Source organism: Myodes glareolus, chromosome 2 (assembly GCF_982192425.1).
Source record: "Myodes glareolus chromosome 2, mMyoGla1.1, whole genome shotgun sequence".
NCBI lineage: Eukaryota > Metazoa > Chordata > Mammalia > Rodentia > Cricetidae > Myodes > Myodes glareolus.
The window spans coordinates 69,409,386-69,431,928 of NC_142027.1; the positions used below are offsets into that span (position 1 = coordinate 69,409,386).

The 22,543-nt window shown below is 35.6% G+C and overlaps 1 protein-coding gene across 24 annotated transcripts in view; it reads right to left on the bottom strand.

Annotated features, from left to right (window-relative positions):
* Dlg1 (discs large MAGUK scaffold protein 1) overlaps positions 1-22,543 on the bottom strand; it is a 194,116-nt gene that overhangs the window by 45,973 nt on the left and 125,600 nt on the right. For all 24 annotated transcript variants that reach the window (XM_048453979.3, XM_085685425.2, XM_085685424.2 and 21 more), the window contains 4 exons: positions 20,834-20,978; positions 12,416-12,536; positions 7,251-7,407; positions 2,632-2,734 (listed from right to left, as the gene is read on the bottom strand). In XM_048453979.3, coding sequence (XP_048309936.2) covers positions 2,632-2,734; positions 7,251-7,407; positions 12,416-12,536; positions 20,834-20,978 — 526 coding nt within the window. The remainder of the gene's footprint in view (positions 1-2,631; positions 2,735-7,250; positions 7,408-12,415; positions 12,537-20,833; positions 20,979-22,543) is intronic.

A 22,543-nucleotide genomic window follows, 5' to 3' on the forward strand; every position in this document is an offset into this window, starting at 1 on the left:
CTACCAGAGCTAATAAGTAGCCTGAGATAATGGTACTCTATTGTGTGGATTTGGGACTGAACTCAGGTCATCAGGCTTGGTCACAGTGCCTTTAATTGCTCAGCAATCTTACTAGCCTATCAAGCAACTAACAGTAGTAAGGATTCACGATATCCTAATTTAGTAGCTTATACTTACTATCATATCACTAATTTGAAGCAGAAACTGTTAATTTGGCCAGTGTGTCTTGTTTCAAGTTGGATTTGGGACTCATCATTGCTTGAGTCTTTTACTTTTTGGCACAGGGTATCACAAAATAACACAGCATTTTCCCTGTCTGAGTCTGGGAGCCAGCCATCTCTCCAAACAGCCTCAGTTTTTAATGAGGTACTCCTATCCTCATTAGAAGGCAAAACCTAGGGACTATGCATGCTCAGTGCTACGAGGGTGTGACTAGGTCAGGACCCTCAGTGGTATCACATATAACGAATATGGATATTTGTACATGCAAATAAAGATGTTTATGGCTATATTTGTTATTTATATTTACCTAACCTGAAAATTGAGCTCATACCAAATTTTCAAATTCTAACCCAACATTACAGAGTTAATATTTAGCTCTTTCCTTTCTGTGTAACTTGTAAAAATCATACTGGCTAACCATGTGAATTCACTTTATGAAGTTTCTGTACATAGCCAAGTGTCTGCTCCTTCAGGAGCCACTATTTTCCTGGCTGTGCTGACTATTCACACCAGGATGTAACCTGACAGGAAGTCCTTCTGGTGGGTTACGCTCATCTCGACTCCAAAACGTGCCTATTCCGAGCTCAATTTTCACGTTTCTCTATGGAGAAACACTATGAACAGCAAGTGCATCTATTCAATATGGGGTATTGAATACACTTCAATTCAATTGAACTACACTTAGGTAAAAGTCAATGGGCATAAAAAAAAAAAAAATCAAGACTTTATGTGTTCTATTCCACTATAACAATCCTTCCTGTTAGCAGAAAGTTCTTATGAATGTATTAAATTGAAATTTCAAACATTTACTTTCTAAAGCATTTTTTAAATAAAAAATTAAATCAAAATATAAATACATCACTTCTGCCTTCCTTTTCCTCCCTCTACCCCCTCTAACATCCTCCTTTCAATCTCGAACCAACGGCTTCCTTTTATTTCTATTGTTACACACACAATACATAAACGAACAAGTACAAACTGCCAACTATGAATGTTATATAGACACATTTATTTTCTTTTGAAAACATTGCCATTGAATATTTTCAGCTTTTCTCTATCTTTGTTTTATTTTGTTTACTTTTGTACTGCATTCCTCAATGAATTTATGCAATGTCTTTTTTTTTTTTAGCTTATATTAATCTCTATCATGGTTCTTGCACTTCTACTCTGTAGTTTTCTTTCAAAGTGAATGCATAAACTATGGAAGCTGAGGTTAAATTTCACATCATATGTTATCTGTTGATGAGTTTTGCCGCTACTTTCTGCTGTTAACACCTTCATATGAATGCTCAGGCTAGCTAACTTTAAAACTACATATTACTCTTGAGTTCAATTTTGCTGGACCAGGAAAGAAAAGTAAATATAGTAACAGCTGGTAATTATATTTCTTCTAGATGCTAAATTATAGACTACTTAATGCCTAAATTATAAATTATTTAATGTAGTTTCTTCAGCCACATCATTTTTTCTTTCCTCATTGTTTATGAACATCAGCAAGCATGCTACTGTGTATTCTTCTGGGTGTTCAAATTGGTCAATTCCCCTGAGGTTTTACTAGTTAACCGGTAATGTTGATGCCTACTAGAGTTTTACACATGTTTACTATAGTATTACCTCAAATTTTCCATTATTACTTTCTTCCTTTAGGAATCTAGTCAAATTATTTCATGATGCTTTATTATCTAGAAACAAAGTATACCACAAACTCCATTATTCTATTTTAAGTACTAGAAAACTATTATAAACTTGGTTAATAAGTATAATCTAACACAAAAGAAAAAACTGAGTAACTTCATTTTCTTTGGCTGCATTACTATTTTTACTTACGGTCTTTATTAATCTTTCAAATCAATGAATTAGTAAAAATGATATTAAGACGTGTTAAGATGGAAGTCAAACTAAAAAGAAACTTGAAAATTAATCCAAATAATGGTTCAATCACAAAGCAGTTGGCAGAGGAAGTGACCTCAATCACTTCAATGAAAAAAATACTTCTGGCCTGGAAAATAAGTTGGTTTAGACTGGACAAATACTGGATTAGCAAATTAAAACAAAAATAAAAGAGTTAAGGTTATAAATGAAACATTATTAAGGGCTGGGGATGTAGCTCAAATGGCAGGTGCTTGCCGAAATGAATAAAGCCTGTGCCTTGAGCCCCAGCATAGTATAAAAACAGGCCTGGTGCCATTCAACCATAATACTAGTATCTGGGAGGTAGGAAGGCAGGAGGATCAGTTTTAGGTTATCCTTAGTTACACTGAGTTCAATAACAGACAAGGCTATATGAAAGCATGTCTCAAAAAAGAAAAAAAAAGTTAAAAAAAGTAAACATTGCCAAGAGGAAGAACTTAAAATTAAAATAATGGCAATAAAATGTACAATAGTTATAGGCAACAAGGACTGTATTACCTTCAGGTCGATATTGTGCAACGATAGTGACAGCTTGGCCTGCATTTTTTAATGCTGCTGCTGCTTGTTCATGACTTGCAGCTCTGAGGTCAACACTGTTTACCTATAAAGAAAATCAAATACTAATGTAAGAAATCAATGGTCTGTTATGTGGGTAGGTACAGATTAGTTGCAGTACCTTTATTTAAATACAATGTACAGTAAAAAAAGATACATGATTATTTTAAACAATTTGATTCACTAAAAATACTTTATCAGTAAGAGAAGAAAGTCAAGCATATCCTCAGAAGGATTTCAGAAGGCTGACTACCCAGCGAATAATACTGTATCAGGATGATTTCTGACTGGTTTTCCTCTATAGAACCAACCAGGCATTTCTTGGATAAAGTCCTCTTGGCTACAATGCATGACTGAATGTTTCTAGATCTACTCTAATATTTTGTGGAGGGTCCTAACATCTACATTCACAAACGTTGTAGCTTTCTTGTTCTGTCTAAGTCCAGCCTCATAGACTGAGTTAGAAAAATGTTACATTTCTTCTGATTTGCTGGAATTTCTTATTCTTTTTTAAAGTTTCTCAGAGAAACTGCCTACATTTGTGCCTTTGATTTCTCTTTCTTGCTCCACACATATAATCCATATACGATAAAAATATATTTATATTGGTACTGGAATCAAATCCATGACTTTATGTATGACAAATACATGCTCCACCACAAAATTATAATCCAAGCCTTTGATTAGTGATTTAGTGTTTGTCCTTCCTTGCTACAGATCTCTTAAAATTTATTTTTGGTTTATATCTTTCCCAAATTTATGAAAAGTGATGTACGTACCAAATATCTATGTATATATGTATTTTAGTAACCACTTTTGTTTAAAGTGTATTTTCTTAGTATTTGTGATTTTGATTTTTATCTAATGATGTACTTAAATGTTTGTCCTGGAGTTTTTAGATTGTGTTCAATTTTGAAGATCTTTTTGCATATTTTCCTCTTGTTCCTAAATATCTTTCTATTTTGTTTCCATAGCATTTTCTCAGAGAGGACTAGTAAGCATTTACATGTCAATGTTACTGATGTATACTGCCAAACAGTGCTGCCTTCAAACAGATCCAGGAGAGCCTTGCACTCTCTGGAGTGGTCTGGACTATGCTGTGGGGCTGTGCTGCTGCCCTAACAGATTTTGGCAACATTGTATGTCAGTGACCCACATAAGCTGGTCTCACATGGGCAACTTAAAATTCTCTATTTTTGCTCTGAGTTTTTCACACCAAATTCTATGCCAAGTGAAAATGTACTTTGACTGAAGGTGTGAAGTGAAGGTCCTAAGCTAATTTTATTTTCCTAACTAGCTTAACACCAATTTGTCCTTATCACACTATAACTTATTTTTAAAAAGACCAAACTACTGTCTATCTCTTCACAAATGTAAAATAAAACAAAACAAAAGCCCCTATCACTAATTAAGATGGAGGCATCTGACAATTATATATATACACTCATGAAACTACTTAAAGAACATATATACTATTTCTATTATCCAGCCCCCAGAGTTCTACTTGGCACTTAAAAAAAACCTTTTTATTGATTTTTTTTTGTGAATTTCATATCACGCACACCAATTCTACTCATCTCCCTGTCTCTCCATATTGTCCCTCTGCCCCTGCATCCTCTCCCAACAGAGAAACAAAAAGTAAATGTAATAAAAGACAAAAAATTAAAGTGCCCAAAAGTGACAAAAGGACACCAATGGTCGCTCTCATCCTTGACAGTAGTGAGGGAGAAGGAACAGATGGAAATAGGAAGACACCAGTAAAGAAAACTTTACTCAGCATCTTATGGTTTCTTCTAGATTGAGGAAACATAAAATGGTCGGGAGAATTGTCTGCATTCTGTCAATCATGTTTTAAATAAATGCTGATTGGCCAGGCAGGAGGTGTAGGCGGGAAAACCAGACAGGAAGTGGAAATGATGCAAGGAGAGCAGGAGAATTCTGGGGAGGAGGAAGTTGATTCCTCACACTCCTGCCCAGACCACCGAAGCAGCAGGATGTGATCTACCAGCAGAAAAAGGTACCGAGCCATATGGCAAAAATATATCAGAAAAATGGGTTAACATAAGCTACAATAGCTAATAAGTAAGTAGCTTGACCTAATGGGTCAATCAGCTTTATAACTTATGGAGTCCTCTGTGTGATTTTCTTGGGGGCTAAACAGCTGTGGGGAACCGGGCAGGACAGAAAACACAAACAAGCCAGCCCCTCGTATTACAATAACATTTCTATGAAGTCACAAGGCAAGTCTATGCCCAACCTGTCAACCTCAATACCATGGATCTTGACTGAGTATTCAGATAAATGTTTGGGCACTGAAACATAAGCATTAAGAAAGATCTAATCATTCTTTAATTGTAGAGGGTATTCCTAAATATAAGACAGTAGCTGTGGTAGTTTGAATGTAACTGGCCCACATAACCTCACAGGGAGTGGCACTATTAGTAGGCATGGCCTTGTTGGAGGAAGTATGTGTCTATATGGGGGCAGGCTTTGAGATTTCCTATGTTCAGGATATCGCCCAGTGTCTCAGTTGACTTCCTGTTGCCTGCAAGCCAAAAAGTAGCCAGCACTACATCTGTCTGCACTCCATCATGCTCCCTGCCATGATGATAATGGACTAACCTCTAAAACTGTTAAGCGAGCCACCTCAATTAAATGTCTTCCTTATAAGAGTTGTCATGGTTATAGTGTTTCTTCACAACAATAAAATCCAAACTAAGACAGTAACCTACTAAATTTAGCTCATAATAATACTTAAAGCAGTTAAAGTACTAAAAACTGACACTGAAGAAGCTTCACGGTGCTGAAAATTAACAGGAACTCTTTACTTTCAGTTGCTCAGGGAAAAAAGCATACCAAGATAGGTGAAACAAAGCCCTCCAAGTCAGTGCAGACAGAAGATAGAATGGGAAACAAATATTCCCAAGGTAGAGAAAATACAAGGTATGTTCAGAGAACACAAAGAACCATAGCACTCCAAGAAGTGGGCAGCTGAGTTATAAAGCAGTTTGGGATGGTGGCAGTTCAGCTGTAAAACGTGAGAATTTTCAGTGCTCAGAAAATGCTTGCTTGATCCTACTCTTAAAAACCAACCAAAACAAAATAACCACGCAGAAACTCCCACTAAATTAAATGGAAGCTATAACAAAATACAGTACAACTACAGATTATGTTCATACAACTTGATTCTGGCAGCTTAAGATACAAAGCATTCCCTAGTCCTAGGATTAATCCCTGACATACAAATTACTCTCTTACAGAATAATAACATATAGTATTTACTTCATACTTTAAACAATTCTGGATATTAAATTATTTAGAAAGGGAGAACAAGAGAGGGGACAGGAGGAGAGATCCCTTTGGTTCCCACCCACAGTTTGCATGCCCACCACTCCCTGCTAATAAGAGAGGGGGGGGGGGGGGAGGGAAGGTCAGAGCACAACTTGCTACAGCTGGTTCTCTCTTTCCACCGTGTGGGCCCAGAAACTGAACTCAGGTCATCAAGCTTAATAGCAAGTGTCTTTCATCTTGTGTATCCTATTTCATTTATTATTTTATCCAAAATGTCTCATGATAGTTTAAATTATAAGACAAACAAAGATGGAAGAAAATGTAACTTATCAAGACAGAGAGAAGTTAGGTGAGTATGGAAACACATGCCTGTAATCTCAGTACTTAGGAAGGCAAAGTATCCAAGAGTTGCTGGCCATGCTAGATGACACCAGAAAACAGAAGGCCAACTAGAGTTTTAATGAGAACCTGTTACTAAAAATAATGATTACTATTATGATAAAATCATTATGATAAAAATGCTAACAGCTGTAGAGACAGATGATGTTGATGACGAGTTTGCAGATTTTGAGCAAAGGCATAAAAACTATCAAAAATGAACCAAATAGAATTGCTAGGAAAACATTACCAGATTTTATTTGAAAAACTTAGCAGTATAGTAAAATTAGCTAAAGAAAAATAGGAAACTTGAACATAAGTCAAAACAAGTTTCCAAGCTGAATTTGATATCCTGAGTCCATAGAGAAGAGAGCTGACTTAAGAAGACTGTCCTTTGACCTCAACCCACAGCATGCGTGCTCAACAGCACTCATACCCAATAATTTGAAAAAAAATGTTGACAGTTCTATATTCAGTGAAATTATGAGAAATGTAGGTGAATAAAATATATTTTAAAAAAAATCAGTACTGAAGGAAATATTAAAAAAAAGAATTGTAGGGTAAAAAAAAGCAAAGATATGAGACTAGAATTACTAATTAACTACTGTCATTCTACCTAAGGATGTAGTTCAGTGGTGGAGCAGATGTGTGGATCTGAGGCCCTAGGTTCAGCCCAAGTGCCACAAATAATGGTAATCATTATATAACAAAAAATACTGTTAGATGCAGAAAATGTCAGCTGGGATAAAAAAAACGCAAAAAAACCCCACCAAAGAAGACTGAACTCCACAATACGTATCAAAAGTATACTTTTAAGTCATTTTTAAAATTCATTTTTTAATGATTAACAGCTCACAGCAAAGAAAATAAAATATCTAATTATCAGATCCTACCGATATAATACGATCTCCTTTTCTGAGTTCTCCACTGAGATCAGCAGGTCCTCCAGCCAGGATGAAGGAGATAAATATTCCTTCTCCATCTTCACCTCCCACAATGTTGAAACCAAGTCCTGTTGAGCCACGATGAAGAACAACTTTTCTAGGTTCTCTAAAAGTTAAGGGAAAAATTAAATACCTTAGAGATTTTATGTAAACTTGAACACTCTTCGTAGAAGAGCATCCTACTGATGACTGCTGTGAGGGGGGGAGGTTCTCCTATGGAGCCCTGGCTGACCTTCAACTATCTGGTTTCAAATTCATAGCAATTGTACCCAGTCTCCTGAGTATGAGGATTATAGGCAAGCGCTACTAATACCTAACAAAACACAAAGCTAAATTGGAAAAAACAAAACAGAACAAAGTTCAAATCAAAACCCAAATGTTATATAAAAGATTTCTTAAAAGCCAGGTGGTGGCGGTGGAAGCCTTCAAGCACTCAGGAGGCAGAGGCAGGCGAATCTCTGTGAGTTCAAGGCTGGCCTGGTCTACAAAGCTACAGAGAAACCCTGTCTTGAAAAGAAAATTTTCTCAAAATTACAAGGAAAAAGAGAAATAAAAGAGATAAAGTCTGATTTTATATAAAAGCAACCCCCCCAGTGGTAAAACTCAAGCAAACAAAACCAGAATAATAATAAAAAATAAAATATGAAAGTAAGAAATAACATATGGATTTGGGAAGAGTTGGGAAGTAGTAAATTTGATCAAAACATTTTATGAATATTCAAAGAATAAAACTAGTATTAAAGGTAATATAAAGTAGTATAGATAGTCTATCAAGAGAGTTTGTGTGCACTGTTGCCTGAGAAGTCATCAAGGCTATTATTTCTCAGGTAAACAAAGCAGCTATCTCTTTCGCTCTCTTTTAGTTGCAAAGCTATGCAACATTCAACTAGTCAGTACAAACTATTCCCTTTTGCTCAGGAGAGGGCTCAACCCCTTTCTGACCTCTGACAAATGAAAAGAAAATGTGTCATTTTCCACAGAGAAAGACCTTAACAGAACACATTCCTGCCCTCCATTCTCATATGATCTACCTGGCCATCAAACAAACATAATGAAGATATTTGGAGGTGAAATCAGAGATCACATGAGCATTATGGGTTACCCTGCCAACCTGGAAAACACCCATCTCCAAATTTTTTAGAAGAAGTAATTAAGCACTTTTAACAACTAGGCATGACTGTATGCATCAGTAGTCCTAGCTGCTTGGAAGGCTAAAGTGTACGGATCTGAGACCACCCAGGCATCACAGGCAAACTCCATCTCCAAACAATAGCAGCCTTCCTGAATTTTATAGTCCAAAATACAAAACACTTTTTGTATTCTGAGTGTTTATTACTTTAAAAATTTTTTTTTTCAGAGAAAGTCTCACTACGTAGTTCTTATTTGGCCTTGATCTCAGAGATTTGCCTGCTTCTGCCTCCCAAGTGCTTGTAATTAAAGGCTTGCATTACCATGCCTGGCCCTGTTTATTACTTTACAAAATGAATTTTATGATGGATGCATTTACTTTTTTCCTACACATCAAAACTCTCTGGGTTGTATCTCACCACTGATAATTTTCACAACTGCTGGCAGTTAGAGTTATGCAAAAATCATCCATCTCTCTCACAGTAAGATCAGGAAAGTGCCAGCAGCAGATCCTTCTAAATTTGATGAAATATAAAATTCCACTTGACAGAAATTACTCTTAAGAAGAATATAGTATTATTTGGCATGCATCTAAAAATTTTAATATACTTTTTCTAAAACATAAAAGAAAACAACTGGTTAAATAGCTGTGAGAGTTAACTATTACTTTAAGATGACATAGTGTCATATCAATCTTCTTACATACTGGCCTACTCAAAAATTGAAATAGTACTTTCTACATATTTATGGTTTTTACAAAGTTATTTTTCATATCAAAGATAGGAAATAAAGCAAAATGTCTAGTACATACACATGTATATATACCTCTATATGGGAGAAAATATGGACATTAAAGGGAGGCAGAGTAGGATGAGGGGCACATGAGTTTCACCATGATAGATAGTGCAGGGCATGAATTCACATGTGTGAATTGTAAATTCATAGAATAATTGTTTTCAAGTTTAACAGTTACTTTTGGAGGAAAAAAATTATAAATGTAAATATAATCCATGAAAAGAAGTCCAAAAGGAACTCTCATTAAACAATGTAAATTAAACCACAGGATACTTCTAGGACTCTCCAAAGCAACTGGCAGTGATGTGAAGTATTTTATGGCTGCTCACAAAGCTAACACACAAACAAGTTACATATAGTCTTGGAACTCCACCCATATCTATTCCCAAAGTAACTGGCTCACAGCAAGCATTGAGCAGACATGCGAATGTCAGTGTTTTCACAGAATTGTTTACAGTAATCAAAAGCTGGGAACAAAGTTAAGTGGTCACCAATGGATGAATGAATAAACTGTGGTTTGAAAGTGTGAAGAGGCATGGGCGCGCACACACACAGATGACTATTACTTAGACAGATGAAGAGCTGATATATATTAACCCATGAGTGAACCTTGGAAACTAGACATACTGCTTGATTCTGCTTACATGAATACCCAAGAATCAAATTCATAAGACTGAAAGTAGACTCAAGTTATCAAGAGCTAGGAGTAGTGAGGATTCATCTGTGATAATGAAATGGTTTTGGAAATGGCTAGTGGTAATAGTGGCACACTGAATATAATGTATCTGAAATATACACTGTGAAAATGACTAACATTTTAATTTTTATTATATAAATATATTTTATCACATTAAAAATTAATGATATATACTACAAACTATTGAGCTGTGTGGGGGTATTCATGTTTGCAGGTCAGAGGAAAATCTTGTGTCATTTCTCAGGAATTGTCTACCTTCTAAGCCAGGATTTCTTACTGGCCTGGAACTTGCGAACTGGGTGAAGCTGGTGAGCTAAACAGTCTTAGGGATCTGCCTGCTTCTGCTTCCCCAGTGCTGGGATTGCAAGTGTGCCACCAATCTGGCCTTTTAAAATACAGGTTTGGGGAATGTGTGTGTTAAACTCAGGTCTTCGGACTAAGCCATTTCCCAGTCCCATCTGTAAACTTGATAAGCATAAAATTTATGGTATGTGAGTACCCAAATAAAACTAATTAACATATTTATTTATTTTTTCCTTCAAGACAGAAGGGTCTCACTACGTAGCTCTGGCTGTCCTTAATTAACTCACTATATGTAGACTAGACTGGCTTCAAACTCACAGAGAACCACCTCCTTCTGCCTACCAAGTGCTGGGATTAAAGGTGTGCACCACTTACACACCCAGCTTTGACTAAAGAATAATTAAGGACAAAGCTTTATAGCAATTAAATGTATGCTGTGGCATTTCTGAAGGGGAGGTGAGAATGGGTGACAACTTCTCAAGGGACTTTGGTTTAAACTGTGGAGGACTTACAGTGTTTGGGCATACTTATTTGGGTAAAGAGCATAATTTCCAATGGGATTGATACAATGCACACCATTTTAAGAAGACCTATTCAGTAACCAACCATCTGATTTTCACATTAGTATGCAAACAGGAAAGTATTCTATGTTAAATATCCAACAAATACTCTAGAAGATATGAGATATGCAGAGAGGCTGGATGGAAACAACTTACCCTTTAATTGGCAATATATGTAAATATATTAAAGCTATATTAATCATCAATTTTCCTTCTTCTAGAAATAGGCACTATTAGCAAATAACAAAAACAGATCAGTTGAGAAGTAATGCTTATAAACAATAAGCACTGACTACTCATTTAAAAAACAAGAATTCTTTCTATTAATTGTCATTACTAGCCCAGCTAAAATGTTTCCAACACTTAACTCAGAAACAAGAAAAACACTTCTGTACTAGAGACTTCTTTTCTTTTTAAAGATTTATTATTTTCCTTTATTCGTATGAATGCTTGCACAAGAGTATGGAAGTACATGTCATGCGTTTGGTGCTCACAGAGGCCAGAAGGCGGCATCAGAACTCCTAGAACTAGAGAGACAGGTGGTTGCAAGTCACCATGTGGGTACTTGGGACTGAGCCTAGATCCTTTGCAACTGAAGCAAATCCTTTCAAGCACTGAGCTGTCTCTCTAGCTCTGAACCCAGTTTCTTTTTCGTTTTGTTGACAGAAACCTTGTCTCGAAAAACAAAACAAAACAAAAACAAACAAACAAAAAACCCCAAAACAAAACAAACAAAAAAGAAAATTTGGTCTTTAATTTTTAAAAAAAGATTTACTCTTGCTTTAAAATAAATTATTTTATCCATAAATGCTTGATTTATGTATCTATTTTATATACTATATATTCACCGAAAGGGGCTGTAAAGAGTTTAAGAACTAAGTCTAGTATTTGAAGTCTACAGAGAAAAGTCACAACAAAGAGGTTCAAATAAACAATGATTACAATGATGAAAGTAATAAAAACTAACAGATATTACTGAGGACATATATGATGTGAAATGCAACAGTTAATATAAAGTACTTATAAAAATATACGGTGTCTCATTACTAACTACCATATGTAATGTAAAAAGGAGCTAAAATATTTCTATTTCATCAGAATCTTATAGAACTTCCTAGAAATAAACTTTATGCAGTTACTACTGTTAGATGAAAGTCAATCTGGTATCAGAGTATCAGTAATACATATCAAGCAATAAAGTCATCACTTGTTCATTTCTGAACACAAATTGCTTACTATAATATTCTATAACATGTATTGAAAAAAACACAAAGTTAGCTTAAAGAATGGACTTCTTAGTTTAGTTTTATCTAAGCTAATCTCTTCCTTTTAATAAAAACCAAACCAAAACAAAAAAAAGAACCAGAGTCTTGATCTGTAATCCAGCCTTGAACCTGAACCCACAATCTTCTTGCTTCAGCCTTTTCAGGACTAAAACACCAGGTGTTTACTAGCATACCAAACCATTGAAGCTAAGTTTTAATGAAACTTACCTCGCCTTAAGATGGTAAAAAGCAGTATTTTAGAAAGGAATAGAAATTACTTATTAACCCTAAAAAGTATGGTTCTCTTTTGTGGCTAATCAAAATGGTATTTACCAGTTGTAAGAAGATGAATATTAAGTGCCTTACCTAGTAATCTCATCATCTCCAAGCACTGCTTTAGAAATGGGTGAGTATCTGGCTGGTGATGTTGGTGTCTGGCCCAAGTAGGAGGATGGGCTAACATGGTTATCAATAGGCTGAGAAGAAGCTACAAAATAAATTGAGAAATGTATCAAAAATGAAAGATGCCACTTAGTACTTCGATATGAATTTTATAAAATTAAAGAATTCTTTTCGCTGCTTTGTGTAACAGAATTTAGTAGAGAATATTTGTCAGCTAAGAACAATGTATAAGCTCAGTTTTCAGTTCAAAACTGGTTTTAACATTCAGATCAAAGAAGCTAATTTATTTTACTTGCACTCTTGAGAATATACTACAAAGGGGTTTCATATATGCTGATGTGCAAAATTAAATACAGGAAAGGTTAAAACTGTCACAGAAAGGACTAAAATACAATGTATACTAGTAAAAATACTAATTATTATTGTTATATTTATAGCTGCATGTGTGTGCACCATGTGCATGCCTGTTTTCCACAGAGGCCAGAAGAGGGTGTCAGATCCTCTGGGACTGGAGTTATAGGCTTTGAGCTACCGGTTTCTTAATCACTGAGTCATCTCTCCAGCCCCTTTAATTAAGAAGCCATTTGTAGACTTAAAACAAAAAAAGCACAAAGACTCACAAATTTATTGTGAATGGAGGCCAGAAGTGTAAATTTTAACTTAAAAATAGTTAAGAAAAGCCTTATACCAGGTTAAAAATTGTCAACCCAACCTGTACCTATTTTTAATTATGTCCACAAAGAGTGGAAAGCTGGTAAAAAGCAAAAAAATGTAAAAAGTCATTTGTTGTTTCATTTTTGTAATAGTATCACACACATGTTATTCAAGAAAAACTGCAGCACAGAGTTATACTGCAACTCCTGAACACACTTTACAAAGACCGACCCAGGCAAGAAACACTTTAGCTATTGTTTACAAAGACACCAACCATCCTTGAATTATCTGAATCATTGCCAAAATACATACAAAGCAATAAAGCATTTCAAAACTAGCTGCAAAGTCTAACATTTTTATTAAAACCATTAGCTTTTCCTTTTACTGTCCTACTAAGCACTTCCTGAGATAAAGAACTATGAGGAGGACACAAGTGCAGAAGTCATTAGTTGAAGCAACTATAGTGGTTATGCAGGTAACTTTAAATAATGAAGGGGTTTGAATGAAAGACAATGGGAAAAGACTGAACTGTACGGTGTAAAGAGAAAATAAATATTCTGCTAAAAAGCAAGCAGCATCTATATATGTCTCTATAGCATACAAAAATATAACTCGGACATCTACTGTGTCTACTTATACCACGGGTGTGCAGAGCCTAACAGCAATTGTTTTCTCACTAGTTCCTAAGATATTCTTCTACAGCTGCATCAAAGTACTTCCTACCAATGGTTCTCAACTTTAGAGTCCCAAGTCCTTTCTGGGTGGTATATGCTTACTCATTTTTGATCTTCAAGTTTCTTTGCTGTATTATCATGTTTGTATGAAACAAAAATCAAAACTAACAACAACAACAAAACAAGTAAACAAGCAGAAAGTGAGAAGTTAGAAAAGCATGACTGTTGTTGTGTCAGAAATTACATCGGCTATGATGATGAGCTCCGTCACTAGCAACAAGCACACTTCTATTCCTGCACACGGTATTTTGGTGCCCCCTCCCCAGCCCAAGACAGAGCTTTTCTGTGTAGCACCAGTTGTCCTAGAACTCACTCTGTAGACCAGGTCTGCTTCTGCATTCCAATTAAAAATGTGCACCATCAAGGCAGAGATATTGATTGTGCCTTTCCAATTCTCTGCAGGTTCACGGACAACTTACATAATAATCTTTTTTTTTTTAATTTTCTTCAGTATTCTTGCCAAAACGTTTTTTACTATGTAGTAAACCAACTGTTTGCTAACTTTGATATCTGTTCACTTATATCCTGCTTTTTCGAGGTGGGAGACACCCAGGACAAGAAGCCAGACAGCCAGAGACGCAGTGAAAGTACAATGTCCAGAAGAAAGAAAGATAATTAGCCCAAGGCAGAAGGCAGATAGTGAGAAACAGTGACATTTCAGTTAAAAGAACTAGCTAGAAATGTGCCTAAACTAGACTAACCATTCAAAACCACTAAGTCTGTGTGTCATCATTTGGGAGCTGGTTGGTGGCCTAAAAAGAAAAATCCTGGTACATACATATTAAAATCTTGTTTCAGAAAAAGTGGCTGTGTATGTTGTTAATATCTATGCTTCATACATAATCTAATTTGCCTTGCCTTAGAAAACTAGCAATACCGAGGCAACTTAAAATACAAAAGGTAACATGTTAGCAACAGAAACATTTTTAGAATATTCACTAAGTTGCCATGATATTACAAACATTGCTGGATCTGGTGTCTCACATTTGTAATCTCAGCACTTGGGAGGCTGAAGCAGGAAGATTGCCATGGATTGAAGGCTAATTCTAGGTTACAATGTGGGATGCTGTCCCCAAAATATCCCCACAGACAATACTAGTATATTGTTTTTCCATAAAAGCTATCTGAGGGGCTTAGGAAAGAGATCAGTCAGAAAAGTACTTGTCACATCAGCCTTGGGACCTGAGTTTGAACTTGGAGGTGAGTAGATCCCTGGACTCACTGGGTAGCCAACACAGCCTAAATGGTGAGCTCAATTTCCAATAGGAAAACCCTGTCTCAAACAAAGCAAGGTGGATGGTTCCTGAGGAACAACACCCAAGACTGACCTGGCCTCCACAAGCACATACACACATATATGTACATATTCAGAAATATATACTCACACATATATAAAAAAGGATTATCTCTGGGTTTTATTACTCTGCCATTAAAAAGTTTGTAATCATAAATTTTTAAAAATAATTGGCCATGCAATTATGGAATTCATTTCTGTTTTCAGATAACTTATAACCAATTATCTTATTTCTTAATGTTCTTTTGAGATTAAGAAAATTATAAATGATTAATAATTCATGATTTGTGTTTGCTTAAAAATTTAAAATTCTTTGCATTTGACAGTAAGAATCAAAATTTTTTGAGTGTGCTTTTGTCAGCTAGTAATGACAAGCAGTGAGTACCTTAAAAGTACTTATGAAGTAATACATGCATTTGGGCAAGTAGAATTTGTAGTCTACGGTCTTGATGCTAAGTTTTTACATTCCTCACTAGAAGCAGGGAACAGAAAAGCAAGCATTCACACGCTTCCTTCATCACTTTGAAGGTTCGTGGTCTGAGCCTGATTGCCTTTGCTTACACATCCTACATGTCATCGCACAGCCAGAGGCCCACTGCTGTCTTTGCTCAGACATACTCAGATAGGAACATTCTTGCAAGTTTGACTTGGTAATTATATGATACTTCATCTATGACTGTGCTTCTCATGGGCTGTGGGTGTCATTGGAGCCCTCTGTGTGGATGAAGAAAGAGATGTCTAAGTGAGGTAAAGATGCAAGACTTGGTCTAGTTCTTGTTTGTTGTGGTGTTCCACTGACTGCTAGCATTTGCCAGTGAACAACTCTGTATTTCTAAGGAAAATATGAAGTAATTCACTGTGCTTATCATATTTCTAAGTGCCCCTTTTGTCCTTAGTTATCCTAATGTAATAGAAAAAAATGGATACACATAAAATATGTTTTTCTGTCATATTCAAAGCCTTCAAAATGACCAGACAGGTTATTTTGCTTCATTTATTTGTCAAAGTAGCTGATTCCAAGTTAAGGAAATTTTGATGCAGGCTGACAATATTCTTGTATTTTGTTTTACATTGTAAGCTTAAAGACAGGAAACTATATCAATAATTTTGCAGCAACTATTGCTGTATACCTTTGGTGTTTAATAAATGTCCATAATTATTCAAAAAATAATCATAATCTGTTTAATAAATAGTGCTTCATCACCGGAATATCCGCTTGAAACAAATGTATTACCTATAAAAATTAAATCAAAACATATCAGGCTTAGATTTTACAGACAAAAACATAAGGTTTTTAAGTTCCCTAAAATGACTGTAGGATGGGAAAGGATCTCAATGAGTTCTGAAAGAATGAATCATGAAGAAAAGAAATGCTCTAGGGATGGTGTGAGCAGCAGCTGCCACAGCGACGAGAGCAGTGCTCAGGTGGCTTCACGACATGCAACAGAAGGCTTTTTGATTCTTACAAGTTAGGTCTCAAGTTTGATATACAAGATGAAACAGATGTCACAAGAAATCCTGCCTACATTGTGGCTTGTGAAGACTGTATGCATGTGATAGAAGGGAGAAACAGGAATTCTGTGTATGTTAGCAGTAATTATGTGGTTATCGATATGTAACAAACATTCCAGGATTTTTACTTCAGTTGCTGATATAAAGATAAGATTATTTTACTTGCCATCTTCAAGATAAAATGAATACAAGGTTTTGGAGAGTCAGCCAGATTTGATGAATAATTTGGTGCTCCATCCCAATTAAAGTCATAAAATTGCAAGTTTAAATGATGACCACAGTTGCAGGGTTTGGAAGCAAAAGCAGAGAGGCCACTTTTTCCTTCATTCTCCTCACGAGTATGGCATATCCAGGATGGTAAGTGATGATTGTAAAGAAGAATGAAACAATCTGGCTATTTTGTCTCTTCAGTCAAACAGACCAGTGCTTAAAGTATACTTTAGAATTGGTGCTGTTGCCGGAAATCACTGGGTAATTGGGCATTTTACTAAGTTCTGTTCACACAGAGCAAGCAATTAGTGAAAACTTGTTTGCAGTCACCTGTTGTCCTAGTAAAGTGATAGGTCAGTTTCAAATGCATCACTGAGGGCAAGCTCAGCTTACCCCCACTGGTTCTGTAGCTGTTAGAGCCGTTCTTTCCTACTGTGTGCAGTATGAGTTACCACAAGTGGTTGCTTTGGGTGACCAAATCATAAAATAAAAATTTCTAAATATTATTGATCCTATACTTTGTGATTTCAGTAGATATTTTAACTAATTTCTTATAGAAATATCTTAGTTGTCTTTCCTGTTAAGCAAAATACTCACAAATTGTTCAATTAATTTGATTAAAATAAAAAATTTCATTCAAAAAGTAGTAACTGAGGAAAAGTAAAACAAATTAGGTAAAGGGAGTTGCAATTTCTTGAATTCATAAGACCTCCTTCAAATCAGTAAGAAATAGACAATACTAAACTGAAAAATAGTAAGGGCTAGGGAGATGGCTTAGTCAATAAAATGCTTGCTATGGAAGTCTGAGGACTTGAGTTCAGATCCCCACCACACAAATAGGAAAAGTTGGGTATGAGTAGACAGCCACAGCTTTAGGGGCAGGAAGGACAGGAGAGAGAAGCGAATCCCTGGAGCTCACTGGTCTGCTAGCTTAGATGGATCTCTGAGTTCCAGATTCAGTGAGACCCTCAAAAGACAGGGCAGACAGTGACAGGAAACATTTGACAATGACTCTTAGCCTCATAGGCATGCCTACATACATATAAGAATGCACACACACAGGAGTATGTAGAATTTAATTTAATGGTATAAAAGATATTAGTCAAAACAATAATCACATGAAGGTGATTATTAATCATTAATCACCTAGAAAATACTCTGGCTTCTATTTAGACAATGTAAAGTTTTTGCCCTATCACCAGGAAAAATGTGTGAAGATCAGTATGAAAATAATTAATGTATAACTCAATACATATCCATTATCATCTATAAGTAAAAAAGATTAATGATTTCAAGAGCTGAAGACGCAAAACCCAGACTATAAAGTGTTTCACATCCTTGGCTAATTTTAATTTGTCTATGGTCATACTACCCTAAACTCACCAGATCTCATCAAAGTTTTTGTAAATTGTTTAGTATTATCAACTAAAAATTATATATATTCATACCAGCTCTATAACACAGTAATGTTAGTCTTAAGAGAAATGTGGTATATATGTTCAAAGGAAATATGTAAACTGGGCATGGTGGCATATACACGTAATCAGAACCAAGTAGACTGAGGCAGGAGAAGCATGAGTTGAGATAAGCCTTGGTCACACAGCATAATTCTGTCTAAAACAAATAATGATGGTGAGGGAAAAAACAAAGAAACTAAACAGAAAATCTGTTTGTTCATATAATAGAACACTTCTTAGTAGTAAAATAAGAAAACAAATCACCAAACTGATACCATCACACCGATCTCAAATACCTTTAAAGTATGCAAAAGCGGTTAAGTTCCAAGAATATAAACAGAAATCTAAGAACAAGGAGTAGATCTAAAATATCTACATATAACAAAGTAACAGACACACACAGACACGTGTGTCTTTTTAAAAATAAGATTTAAGGCCATCTCTCCACACTTGACTGAGAGAGCCCACCTTGCCCAGTACTTTTTTCTATCTGTTCTCTCACTGACACTTCTTTCCTCACCTCCTGTATTTAATGTACTCCTTACTCTCCAGAAGAGAACTTCCTCACCACTGTACTTTCAAATCTCCAGCTATGTTCTGCGCTGAGGGGACAGGAATGAAGAAGACATTTGGATGAAACATGTTGGGAAGGAAGGGCCAAAGGACCGGAAATGCAAAGAAGCTAGTATCACCAACAAAGTGTAAAGCCTAAACTTAAAAATCCATTAGGAGAGCAGAGCTATAAAGAGGCACAGAAATAAAGGAAGTAGAACTGATAAGAGAAGTGACTGATGGCTGTGAATGATTTAAAACTGTTGAAGTCGATGAAGGTATCAACAATTACGGAAAAGATCTAAAGTACTAGAAGGACTTATGTACTCAAGCTGAAGTGAAGGGCAGGAGAGAAAGCAAGGAATCAAGACAGCAGAAAGTTAGGGTTTACAAGAGTTAGTGTAGCTTTCTGTCATCTCTAAGAATAGCAATGTGAATAAACATCACAAGAAAGGTAATTTTAAGTGTTCAATGAATAAAGTCAGATCTGTAAGGGAGACTCAAGACGATTATAATAGAGGGAATAGGCTGCAAGCTGAAGTGTAAGGTCTGACAAGGGCTTAGGCAAAAACTACTTATGAAAAAGAAACTGAAATACTTAAAATACCTACAAAGTAAATTATTCATCTTTTTAACATGCTGAATAAAAATAATTTGTAAGTTATGAAAAATAATTGCTTAAAAAAACCCCACAAAATTCATGATTGCAATTGCCTGAAATGGAGAATGGTAATAAAATACGAAGCTGAGCTAGCTAAAGTGAACTACAATTTTCTCGTAATGTTCTATTAGTTCATTAACAGTCAGGAAACAAGAGCAAAAAGAAAACAGCTAACTATTCCACCAAACTTACATAATAAATAAGTCATTATTACTTAATATTCTTCAAGATTAGCTCTTCCACTTAAAAAAAACCATGTCATTATCATAAAAGGATTAATTTCACAAAAATATTTTTCTGTTTAATGTTTTTCTAGGTAGTAGCTTGGCTATCTGTAATACAGTTTGAGCAGAATTAGGACATCAATTACCAATTTGTGGAAAAGCTGTCCCAAATGTGCACATAGCTGTCCTAAAGAGGCAGTGTTCAGAATGAGACTGATATCTAAATTAACAAGCCAGATTGTTCTTTAAGTTGCAAATAAGCACGTACAAAGTTCTTCTGTGAAGTTTATACACAAGATCAAGGACATACAAAAATTACAAATAAGCAGTGAGGTGTGTTCTTTGTCAAAAAGAAGTACGTCATCTCTGTTGATTAGAAAGGCTGAAGAAAATAATTCATTTATATTAAAGTCAGTGTTACTCAAAGCATAGTCAATGAACCAACCAGGAGCATCAGAATTAATTTGCCTGTACACAGAATAAATTACTTGCTTATTTCTGTGCTTAAGCACATAACATGAATCTGCATTCTTTGCAAAATACCTTTAGTAATTGTTATTTACAGAAAAGCTTGAGGATCAAACTGAAAACTCTTTATTATAAAGATTATGATTTAAGATTCTTAAACTATCAGATTAAGTGATTAATGCTTCTCTTAAAATAGTTATGCTCTTAAGAGTATTTTATTTTTAATTATATGCGTATGTGCTTGTGCACACAAGTGCAGGGGCCTGAGGAGGACAAAAGATGGCACTGGATTCCTGGAGCTCGGGTTCTAGGTGGTTGTGGGCCACCTGAAGGGGGTGCTGGGAACCAAAGTTGGAGCCTTTGGAAAAGCAGTATGCTCTCTTAATTGCTGAGCCATCTCTTCAGCCATTTTTTTCTTTCCTTTTAAGACAGAATCTGTAGCACAAATTAAATTATTTTTACAATCTTGATCCTTCTGTCTCCATCTCCTCAACACTGGGTTTATATAGTATTTTTATGATGTTTACTCTTTTTTATTACAGTATATTGGTGACATTATAAAGAGCATATTTATGAAAATAAGACAAATTTAGCCAATTTAAGCTAACACACTTACAGTTAGTGATGTCAGGTGGTGCATAGCCGTCATTTATATACATACTTGTTGGTTTTGCCACTTTCAAATAAACAAAATCGGATGTGTTCTTTAAGGCAGTTACTGCTTCTTCATGAGTAACTTCTTCTAAACATACACTGTTCACCTATAAGAAAATAATGAGAAATATTTGAAAACATTTTCACATGCTTTCTGATTTTTAGCTGAAAACAACTACCCAAATGATATGGGATATGAGCAAATGGCTTATGGAAAACAAAAGATACGTGGAAGGAAAATGCCCAGTGTTCTATGATACAAGGAAATTGTTTATGTATGTTCACGAAATAGACAATTCTGAATCTAGCTCCTTTCACCTAGCCTCAACTTTCTCTCTCATTCTGAAGACATTTAGAAATGTAATATTGGAAACCCAATTAAATTCTTTTAGGAACAGACAGAATTAAAATACAAACTAAAAGCAAGTTATTACTATTAAACCCTGTCCAATTTGTAGAACTATGCACAAATATGACATTTTGTCATTAAATGTTGTTTTCTTATTTAATATTAGATATGCAAGGAAAGAGCTGAAAAGATACACTGAGGGATTCAATGTGCAGTAGGAAGTAAGATGACCTCAAAGTTTTAGACTTGAGCAAAGTTATCTGGTACTTATCGAAGAGTCTTGATTTACAGCTTAAACAATGACTTTGACCTTTGGAATTGCACTAACAAAACACAGAACGCACATCTTCATGTTAGGATTCTAGAGAGACGAGGGAGTAACAGAAGAGCAGTGATAGAGCAGTAGAGAAAATATCACATTAGAAAATAAATATGCTAAATACGAAGTGCTTAGAGAATGAAGGTGTGTTATGCCACCAGATTAAGTCAATTAAAAATGAGGCTCCAAAATTGTATAATTTCAGGGTAACTGTGACAATAAAGGCTTCATTAAAGTTTGAGACAGAATGAAAAGTCCTGTTGCTTTTCAAAATCAACACAGGTTTTTGGCTTTGTGCCAATAGTACTGGTTCTGAACAAACAATAAAGGAAAACAAAGTACACATGGAATAAGAAATAAAATTGAGGGCTGGATTTGGCTAAGTGGGTAAAAGAACTAGTTACACAATACTGACTACCTGAGTTAGATCCCTGAACTCTAAAACCAACCCAGCTGTGGTGATGTACACTTGCAATCCCAGCATTCCTAAAGATGGGAGGCAGAGACAGGGACCTCAGTGGGAAGCTTGCCTGGAGTATGTATGCAGGACGGCAGGAGACACAAGGACAGACCCTGCCTCAAAAAGGTGGGAGGTAAATCCTGAGCTGGCACTAGTACTCTCACACACATATAAAGGAAAAATAAGTAAGAAAGTGAGAAAAATCCAGTGGAATTGTGATGTTGTTTATATTGGCAGGTGTGTACTTATGGGAAAACTACTGCTTGTAGCTTAGGGAAAGACTAGCAATTCTTGTAAGAGGTGAGAGCAAAGAGTTCTGCTCCTTCCCTTTCCCCACTGCCAAGTACTAATGCTGAAAACAAGTTACAAGTGTCTGAAAAACAGTAGGGTGATAGCTTTGTTGCTTAGTAATATTACTAACAGAATACTCAATGAGCCAATAAACCCTATGCTTAGTAGTCAATGAAATTTTGTATTCGAGTACACAATTCTTCCTACCACAATTATTCACAATACTCCCCAAAGTGAAGATGACGTAATCACC